This window comes from Spermophilus citellus (genome assembly GCF_964194105.1).
Source record: "Spermophilus citellus genome assembly, chromosome: 4".
Classification (NCBI taxonomy): domain Eukaryota; kingdom Metazoa; phylum Chordata; class Mammalia; order Rodentia; family Sciuridae; genus Spermophilus; species Spermophilus citellus.
This window is the reverse complement of record NC_138185.1, coordinates 112,409,787-112,420,414: the sequence shown is the minus strand read 5'-3', so window position 1 is coordinate 112,420,414 and position 10,628 is coordinate 112,409,787. Positions and strand designations below refer to the sequence as shown.

The window sequence follows — 10,628 nt, the reverse complement described above, 5'->3', positions numbered from 1 at the left end:
AGAATTTAGCTCCATGCATAGGCATAGCAGTCTCCAGAATAAGCCCAGCACAGATTGAACTCATGCTGAGCCACCTGGACATGCTGCTTTGCCTCTCCATGCTTCCCTTTAGCATGATGCTAGAGATGCCCTCCAAGCCATGCTGTGTGATGTATTAAAGTGAACAATACGTGGAAAGTTCTTAGCTCAGTACACAGCTCAGACTAAGTGCCCAAACATTTTTGTTGAGAATTGATACTATGGTTACAAAGTGGCACTAAGCAGAGCCAGATGTAGGGTGTTGGTAAGTTTTCCATGACCCCCGACCCCTTCACTGCAACAGCAGTCTCTTTGAGGAAGGAAAAGTGAAAGACCCTGGATTGGATGGAAGACAGCCAACATCCTTCCCTATAAAACCCTTGCTCCACCCCTGCTCCAGGCCTTCTGGTTGAAATTTCTCTGGACCAAGCAAGGCATCAGCTAGCACATGGCTTGCTGAGGGCTGTGGCTGTGAGCAGGTCTTCAGGAAAGTCAGGGAGGAGGAGCTGGAGTGTGGCTGTGGCCTGTGGTTTGGAAGACAGAGAAAGAATGAGGCTGACTGAAGAACCAGCTGGGCCAGACCCTGAAGGCTGCAGAGGGTGAGTGGCTCATTTGTCCAGCTTTCCATGACAGGGACAGGGAAAGGTGGGGTTCTTTTCCTGTGGGAGATCTAGAAAGGGTGGCTGGTCTGCTTTGGGCAAAAGTTAGGAGATCTGAGTTCTGCTCTTACCTTGTCACTCCCTGTCCTAGTCTCCTCTAACCCCTTCCCAGAGTTATCTGTTCATTCACATTCTGCTGGCTGGCCACACTGATCTCATCTCTGAGAAGTGAGAGGTGCAATCCAGTCCCTGCTTCCCTGGGCCAGCATTTACGCCCAGTCTGTGTTCCAGAGTTCTCACAGCTCTGTGGAGTGACTCACTGAGGGGTCCTGAGAGGCAAAGTTCTGCTCAACTCTCAGGGCAGTACTTTTCCAATTATGGGCCTCGACTACCCTGAATTGGTCACAAGCATCCAGAGTGCTGGTTAAATGTGCAGGTGCCCAGCTCACACTGGAGTTGATGCGTCACACTGTTTATTTTCACAAGCTCCCCTGCTTCTGGCAGGCAGGTTGTGCAATGTGGGAGCCACTGCTCTTCAGGAGGATGGTGTTTGGGGCTGTGGAGGGCTGTCTTGAAACTGCTGGAAGGTGACTGGATGTCAGAGGGAGATGTGATGGTCGTGGGAGACATCACATGTGGGAAGTCATCACTTGTGAAACTCAAGGGCACAGGGGCACCTATGCTGACCTGGTGGCTACAGAAGTAGTGAGCTCCTATCAGGGAAAGTTTAGGCTGATTTTTTGCATAGGAGGGGGAGCCGGTGGAGCTGGGGCTGACATAGTGGTTCTCTGCGGCTGGCGTGGAACTATCTAGGAAGCTCAGAGAAGCCAAATCTTAAAATAGACTTATGTTGAGGCCCTGGGAGATGAGAAGCTCTGATTGGAAGTTCCCTTCCATTTTTACAAATTTGTTTCTGTGATGGCCCAACAGGTTTAATAATAACAATACCTACTGCATTTGGGTATCCCAAAGCTTTAAAGGGACAACGGGCTAGGGAACAATATGTGGAGGAATGAAGTGCCTGGCAATCTGGAGGCCTGCGTTCCTGCTTTGGAGGATGCAGAAGCTTCCCTGTCTCTGTGGGAGGCTGGTGTGGGCATTGACACAGCTCCTGCCACTTCTACTGCACTTTTCTGAAGTCCCCACTTCTCTTCCTGCTCCAGAGTGAGGTGGGCCCTAGGGGTTTTGAACTGGCCTTTGAAAGAGGCTGCCTGGAGAACCCTCTTCTTGGTGCACAGTCCCAGTGGCTCACTAGAACCATGTGTTTACAGATGAGGAGGCAGCAAACACCTGGTTAGGTCGTCTGTACAGAGAACCTGAGGAGTCCAGAGCTTGGGACCTAGTCATAGCTCTGCCCTGAGTCACTTCAGGGTCCCTGGGAGGAAATCTCTCTGTGTCCACTCTGGGAAATAGGAATCTATACCAGACTTGCTAATTTGGAAGGTGGAGTTAGGCATACATTATTTATATACACACACATACATACATACACATACACAATAAAATATACATTTATTGTATATACACACACAAATATACACATGCATATATAAACACACACACAAATACACACACATAAACATACACAATAGACTAAAGCATATGTATGTGTGCACATATATATGCTTTAGTGTACTGTGTATGTATATGTGTGTATATACATGTGTTTATAATATAAACATATACTCATATACATACCACACATATATAACATATAATGCATTGTTTTAATTTTTTTTTAGTTGTCAATGGACATTTATTTTATTTATTTGTAAGTGGTGCTGAGAATCAAACCCATTGCCTCACACATTCTAGGCAAGCACTCTAACACTGAGCCACAATCCCAGCCCTCCAACACATGTTTTTAAAGAGATCAAATAGAGAGAAACAGAAAAGTCAGATAACTTGCACAGTTGCCAAGCAAGCAAGGGTAGCTCACAAGCCCTTTCTGAAGGTTTGGGAGTTCTCTCTGAGGGTTAAACCAGCAGCTCTGGTGTTATCATTGGAATGCACCCTTCTAAGCCCCAGTGCTCAGCACCTCTCAGGGTCTGCTGCTCAGGGGCTTGCCCTTCAGCTCCTGGGGGTTGGGCCTGACCTGGACACCTGCTCTTGGAGGTGCCTGAGTGCTCAGGAGTAGGAATGTCAGGGAAAGAGTGGTAAATAGAAGATAGGGGCAGAGGAAGCCAAGAAGGAGTGAAGCCCCAGGATGCTGAGGGTCACACGGAATGGGTAGGCAGAAGGGCTCGAAGGCAGGCTGGGGACCCTGGCACCACCTGGCAGGCAGCAGAGGCAGCTGGCAAGGGTGGAGTGAGCTGGAGAGTGTTGCTCCATTGGGGATTACAATTATGCTGGGACACATGCTAGGCAGAGACTATAACTCTTCCCCTCCCCCTCCTAGCAATCCCCCCACTAGAACCCCACGGGACCTCTTGTATTGCTAAGAGCCCTGTGACTGTGTCACGGAAAGGGGTGTCCTGATTTCCTCACTAAACTCTGATCAGAGGGCATGAGGGGAGATGGTCAATGCTATGTGGCCGCATAGACTGCACCCTGGGCCTGCAGTCCTGGCTGAGCCAGGCTCATTCTAGAAGTGTTGGAGCAGGACCAGAGGCTCTGGGGCATTCCAGGATGAAAGAAAAGACTTGAATTTGAGCTCTGTCTCTGTGTCTAACCTGCTGAATACATTTAACTAAGAACCTTAACTGCTCTGAGTCCATTTCCTCTCTGCAAAGTGCCATGGCCCACCAGAGATCCAATGAAGCAGGAGTGGTAGGAAGGATGGGAAAGCAGGGAAGAGCTGTGTGAAGGTGAGGGGGAAAAGCCTACATCATCTGGAGTGATCCCTATCATGGGGTCCGTCCCATGAGAGCCCTGTCTTTTCACAGCCTATAGAGATGCAAGCCTTGGCCAGCCCCCATAGTGGGGAGGCAGGGCTGGAGGCTTGGGGAGGAAAAGGCCTGGCTGCAGAGGTTCTGACCCACAGTCAAAGCTGAACGTACTGCAGGCTAGGCCCAGAGCCTGAGTTAGAGCGCAGCAGAGGTCCTGGCACCACCATGGGGCCTCTGGAGCCCAGGGCCACCCCAAACCCATAAGTTTATCTCCTTTGTCTCCCAGCACAAGTGCAGAGGAGGATGCCAAGTGGCTTCAGTGGGTGACACAGCAGTTCAAGAACATTGCCGGAAAAGACAGGGAGATCAACCTACAAGAATTCAAAAGAGCACTGAATGTGAAAGAGGCAAGTAACAACCCGAAGCAGGGGCCCTGCATTTATATTTTATAGAGGAAGAGCAGCTGGTTCTCAAGACAGAGGCCTTACAGGAGAGCCAGGGAGTTCCCCAGGGTTCCTTTGGACTTGAGGCCCCACAGCTAAGAAGGGCTGGCTAGGGGTTGCTGGTGCCCTTCCATCCCTCTGAGTAGCCATGGCCTTCTGGGGTTTTCTAACAACACACGAGCTGGGTACGGTGGTTCATGCCAGTAATCTCAGTGACTTGGGACGCTGAGGCAGGAGGATCACAAGCTCAAAGCCAGACTCAGCAATTTAGTGAGACCCTGTCTCAAAATAAAAACAAATAAGAATTGGGGATGCGCCCCAGGATTCAATCCTCAGTACAAAAAGGAAATCAAAGGAGGAAGAAGAAAAGAAATCCCACAAAGTAGAAGTCAGCAGAAATATTGAGAGATAGTACAGCCTCTCAGTTCCCTCTAGCCTTGAGGGTAAAGCTGATGCTCTGACTTTAGCCTCTTTCCAGGGAAAAGTTTTTGAACCGCAGCAGGCCTCCCTGCCAAGAAAACAATGCACTTATCAGCAGAAAAGAGAGCCAACTGTCCTCTGAGCTGACATGGGATGGTGGCCGTGTCCTTGGCAGGGGTTGGCCAGTGAGCATTTGAGTGTCCCAGGTGGATCAGAAAGCACTGCTTGGAAAACTAAAGTCGCAAGTCCTAACCCAGAAAACACAGGGAAGGAACAATTGGCCCACTCAGTCCAATGAGTCAGTTCCTTCAAAACAGGAGGCTGTGAACACCTCAAGGTAAAGGTCACTCATGGTGATAGACAGATAAAGGCACTACCCTAGGAACCCAGGGGGAAAGGAAGGAAGCCAAGGCTGACAAGCTCCTCCCTCCCCCCAGGGAGGCATCTCAGGACTCCAAGCCCCACCCACCTTAATTCCTGTGTGTGTCTCCAGCATCTTCTGCCAGGCCTGGAAAGCAGGGGCTGCACAGTAAGTGACTGTTGATAACTGAGTCAGCTCTTAAGAACAAGCCATAAGTGTAGGCTGCAGAGAGCCTTAAGAACCAGAAAAGCACAATGTCGATTGGGTCTACTGTATAAGTCCCTGTCAAGTTCACTTACCCCTTGTGGACACCCAAAAGGGGAGGAGACAAATTCTGAAAGGAACCCGCCCTTTTCCCAGGTTGGGTAAGGGGCCACCCAGAGATCTGGACTGCAAGGCCGACAGGGGCTCTAGCATGCAGGTCTGCAGCCACACGGGTCTCCCCCGCTTCCCCTCCACAGTCCTTCTTCGCAGAGCGGTTCTTTACCCTGTTTGACTCGGACGGAAATGGCACCATCACCCTGGAGGAGCTGCAAGAGGCACTCACCCTGCTCACCCGCGGCAACCCCATGGACAAACTCAAATTCCTCTTCCAGGTGTACGACGTGGATGGTGAGGGCTCTTCCTGGGCACGGGCTGGGTGGAGAGGGCGGGGCCCTTGGAAGAAGCCAGCCGTCTCAATGCTAAGTTCCATGAGGCTCTACAGACCTAGTCTGGGCCTGAGCCTGGGTCCTCAGGAGAGGCTGGCTTCCTTGTCCCTCCTGAAGTCCCCCATCTCTGCCCCTCTGGGGCAGGAAACACATGCCTTTGATTCAACTTACCCAGAAGCTGGTGGTTTCCTTCTGTTCTTTGGTTGAAAAAAAGAAATCACTTTGTTGCTTTTTTCTTATCATCACAATAATAGAAGCTCACCATGCACATGTCTGATAACTCAAAATGGTGTAAAGAAAGCTAACACCTCCCATAACATTTTACCAAACTTCTTTCTATGGTCACACACACCCCACACACCTTTTTAAAAAATGGGACCATGCTAGTTTATTTTTCATTAAACAATATCAATATTTTTCATGTAAGAATACATTGCTTTACAACATCATTTTTATCATAGTGAAATATACATAACATAACATTTACCATTATAACCATTTTAACGGTGAAGTTCACTGGCATTAAGTGCATTCAGAACTTTCCATCTTCCCAAATTGAAACTCTGTACTGTTAAACACTAATTCCCCATTCCCCTCCCCCCTCCTTCTACTTTCTGTCTCTGAGAATTTGACGGCTCTAGATATCTCATATAAGTGGGATTATACAATATTTGTCCTTTTGTGTCTTGCTTGTTTCATTTAATGTGATGTCTTCAAGTTTCACCAATGTTGTATTATGTGACAGGATTTCATTCCTTTTTAAGTCTGAATAATATTACACACACACACACACACACATACACTAATACACAAACACACCACATTTTTTGTTTATTCATACATCTGTCAACAGACCCTTATATTGTTTCTGTCATTTGGTAACTGTGAATAATACTGCTATGGAAATTAATATACAAATACGTTTGTGTCCCTCTTTTCAATTCTTTTGGGTACATACTCAGAAGTGGAATTGATAGATCACATCATAATCCTGTGTCTACTTTTTCAAGGAACTGCCTTGTTTTCTACAAAGGCTGCAGTTTTATGTTCCTTCAGCAATGGACAGTTGTTCCAAGTTCTCCACTTCCTTTCTAATACTGTTACTTGTTACTTGTGGGAACTCACAGGGGTTCTTGCACTGTTTTTGAGTGCGGCTTCATGGTTCCCACATATGCTGTGTAGCCTAGCTTAGTAGTTAAGGGCTCAGACTCTGAAGCTGGGCTACCTAGGTTCCAATATCAGTTTCATCTCTGAATTTTAGCATGTTACTTACTGAGGTATTTTGTTTATCTCATTTTTTAAACTATTAAATGGGGATAATGATAATGATAATAGTATATACCCAGGTTGAGAGGAGGAATAAATTCGTTAATTTATGTAAACTCAGAACAGTGCTTAAACACAGGATAATTAAAGGAATCAGCTATTTAACTGTTATTATCAGTTTAAGTTCTGTTTACTTAAATCCCTTTACCTAAATGGAGAATTGCAGCCTACCGCCCTTCCTCTTTGGCATTATAAACAAAATTTCAACGAACATCCTGATTTGTACATCTTTGGTGATTTATTTGATTATTTCCTTAGTATAAATTCCTAGGAAGGCTTATATTATGTGTTCAGGCAGGAGATTTCAAAATTATTTTTAAATATTAAGAAAAACGAAAGATAAATACAGGGAGCTAGGAAGCCCAGCCTAGCAGCTTCCTGGTAGGGGCATGGCCTCCGCTCACCCCGCCCAGGCTCTACTGCAAGGGAGGAAGACCAATCTTCTCAGCACAGGGGACAGCCAAAGCCCCTTCTTTGGTCGCTGGCACCCCTGTAAATAAATAAGCTCCCTGCTCTGCAACATGAACCTTTCCCAGCTTACACATCTAAACTTTCGGGGCCAGAGCCAGCCACTTGGAGTGCTGGCTTTTTCTGCAGAAGAGTGTGGACGCTGATTTATTCTGCTTTGATTTTTATGGCGGGTGGGTGGGGGGAGCAGTACCACCATTTGCTAATGTGAAGAATGAAAGGAGGAGCTGGAAAACAAGAGGGGCTCTGGTAGAGGCTGGGAGAAGAGTGTTCTATTAAGTGCCTCTTCCCATTTTTGCCTTTAATAAGTGCAAAGGCCATGGTTTGGAGTCTCAGTTCAATGAGCAATGGGGAGCCATCAAAAAGTGTTGAGCAGGGGAATGACAGGACTGGATTTGCATTCCAAAAAATTTAAATGTGGATGCCGACATGTTCAGGAAGCAGGCATGGTCAACAGCCCATGCAACTGGGGAGCAGGTTCCAGGAATGAGGTCTAGCTAGATGGGGTCAGGTGGGAATGGGAATTAGAGAAACCCCCAGAGTTGCTGACCATGCCTACTTCCTGAGCATCTTCCTCAGCCCCCTTCCCAGTCCCCTCATCACTGGCTGTTCCTAAATACCAAATTTTGCTCACACCTGGGGGGTCATCAATGACCTGATAAGGAGGGGTCCATCTGTAACTGGAGGAAGAAGAAATGTATACCTTGCCTTGGGGGACTGTTGTAGGGATAAACGAGGTAAGGCACTGAAGATAGCAGGAAACAGTTTTATTTGGCTGTAGCCAGGTTCAGAGGGCACAGCTTTTGCTGTAATCAATGAATCCCCTGAACCCCGAGTTCAGGGAGTTTCAGAGTTTTATACCCAGCATGTAAGGGGAGGGGCTCAGAAGTTCACAGTATGCAGAAGTTCCCATAAAAGCAGCTTTTTCTTTCACTGTTTTGGGCAAGTTAACCCTTCAAGGACAACACCTAAGAAGGGGAGAGCTTCTTCTCCCCTTTTTATTCTCCCCCTGCCAGCTGTTAGCATGGAGCCCAACTGGTAACTTCTCTTATCTTAAAAATGTAGACATCTCTGTGAAGCCCAGCTCAAGGCCAGAACCTTGTTTGCACATTTCTTCAAAGTACTATTCTGGATATGTTTGTGAAAAACTAGTAAGGGGGTGTCCAGCACCTGGAGGGCTGGTATCTTCTCAGCCAGTGGCCAAGTAAACAGGGCGACATGAAAATAGGAAGTTTATCTACATTGGACTCTTTTACAGAGACTCTTTTGCTGACAGTCCTAAAATCAGTCTGGGTGAAGATTTCTGGAGAGGCCCAATTAAGACTTTTCAGTGGAGAAAGGGGGTGCCACTTCAGGACAAAGGTGGGAGAAAGAAAGCTGGTGGTTTTGTGGTCAGAAAGTGGTATGTTAGACTCTACATTGTAAAGTGATTTTGGGCTTTGACTTGGGCCCAAATAATGATCACAATACCAATAAGAATTTCCATGTAAACTGAGCGACCTAGCATGGTGGCACATGCCTATAATCCCAGCAGATTGGGAGGCTGAGTTCAAAGCCGGTCTCAGCAAAAGTGAGGTGAGACCAAGTCTCTAAATTACAAAATAGGGCTTGAAATGTGGCTCCTGGGTCAAATGCCCCTGGGTTCAATCCCCGGTAACCCCTCCCCTCTGCAAAAAAAAAAAAAAATTCCCATGTATATGCAATTTCTTTCAGACACTGTATTAGATGTTTCACAATTGTCCATTATCCTTGAACCAAATCTGGAGGGAGAAATTATTATCCCCATTTGATAGATGGGCAAAGAGAGAGAGTCTATACTCTAAAGACTTAGAGCCACCATAACACAGCAAGGGCCAGAAGCAGGATGCTACCATGGCTGTGTCTACATCTAAAGCAGTGCAAGCAAACATTCATCCCAGTCCTGTCCTGCTGCTTAGGAAGAATGAACATTTTTTAAAAAATGGAACATAATTACAGAAAAGATGTTCCAAATCTTATTTTAGGTGTTTTTGACTTCTTTTACCCATTACTATTTATTTATTTATTTATTTATTTATTTATTTAAAGTATTGGGGATTGAACCCAGGGCACTCTACCACTGAGCTATATCCCCAGCCCTTTTACTTTTTATTTGGAGACAGTATCTCACTAAATTGATCAGGCTTTGATCTTTCGAACTTCCTACCTCAGTTTCTAAAATAACTGGAATTACAGGTGTGTGCCAGTGTACTGGGCTGTCAATCACACTTTTAACCACCCATATCCACATAAGGCCACATGGCTGGGCTGGAGTGCCCAGCTGTGGACTCTCTGAGACAACATGATAAACATTCTGCTGTACATTGGAGAGCAACAGGGCCCTTCTCCTCAACACCATCCCATATTCGGTTGGCCTCATGGATAATGAAGTCTGAGTGCACAGCTACTTACAGATTAAGCAAGTACTTTTTCTAGGCAGATCATCTTGGAAGTTGAAGGATACTTAGCGAGGATACCACTGATTCTGGAGAAAGCCATCCACTGAGGTCAAAGATTCTCCAGACTTGAGGAGGCCCTCATTTCTGTTGAGCTAGGCAGTAGGGAGCCATGGAAGGTTTCTGAGCTGCACGAAGGTGACATTTGGTCCTTTGCTTTGTCTTTGCGCCTAAAGGGAAATGGTTGGCAGAAAACTGAAGGTGGGTGACGAGAAAACACCCGCTACCCAATACAATGTGAGTGCAGGGCATCTGCAGGGCTTCTGCAGGGCTGCCACAGCTCCGCCCTCTCCCCCCTCCGTCCTCACCCGGGACAGGCAGCGGCTCCATCGACCCCGACGAGCTGCGCACTGTGCTGTGGTCGTGCCTGCGCGAGAGCGCCATCTCGCTGCCGGAGGAGAAGCTGGACCAGCTGACGCTGGCGCTCTTCCAGTCCGCGGACAAGGACGGCAGCGGTGCCATCACCTTCGACGAACTCTGTGACGAGCTGCAGCAGTTCCCCGGCGTCATGGAGAACCTGACCATCAGGTACGCTGCGGGGGCTCCGGCGCTGCCCGAGTCGGGGCTAGACCCAGGTCCCGAGCGGGGCGGGCGCCTGCCCAGCGTAGTCCCCACGTGCCCTTTTCCCAGGGAATAAAGATCTGTCCCGCGAGCAGCTATTGTTTTGCCTCCATTTTTTCTGCACGGTCTCTTCAGAATCAATTCACAGTATTAAGCACCTACTACGTGCAGGGGGCACTTTCACATGCAATAATGCATTTTATAACAATGCCTATTTTTTCAAAAGTAAATTAAAATTACTTCTGAATAACTTGCCTAGGATCACACAAATAATTAGCAACAAATATTGGCTGAACAGCCACCACACATCAAGCTCCATTCAAAATAAGGGCAGTGCTTGGCAGGGACTGAGTTCTCAACTCTGCTGGGAGACATTTTGGAGACATGCAATTCATATCAATAAACAAGAAAAAAAAAAGTAGAAAAGTACACAATTAGTAAATCCTGTGGAGAAAATAAGAGTGGAGTCTGACCGCAGAC

At 47.2% G+C, this 10,628-nt stretch overlaps 1 protein-coding gene across 3 annotated transcripts in view; it reads left to right on the top strand.

Moving 5' to 3' along the window:
• Positions 1-444: 444 nt before the first annotated feature.
• NOX5 (NADPH oxidase 5) overlaps positions 445-10,628 on the top strand; it is a 58,638-nt gene continuing 48,454 nt past the window's right edge. For all 3 annotated transcript variants that reach the window (XR_014021843.1, XM_081293268.1, XM_081293269.1), the window contains exons 1-4: positions 445-617; positions 3,732-3,852; positions 5,131-5,281; positions 9,905-10,115. Coding sequence is in view for 2 of the 3 variants with exons in the window: in XM_081293268.1 (XP_081149394.1) it covers positions 568-617; positions 3,732-3,852; positions 5,131-5,281; positions 9,905-10,115 (533 nt within the window). In the remaining variant the exon portion in view is untranslated. The remainder of the gene's footprint in view (positions 618-3,731; positions 3,853-5,130; positions 5,282-9,904; positions 10,116-10,628) is intronic.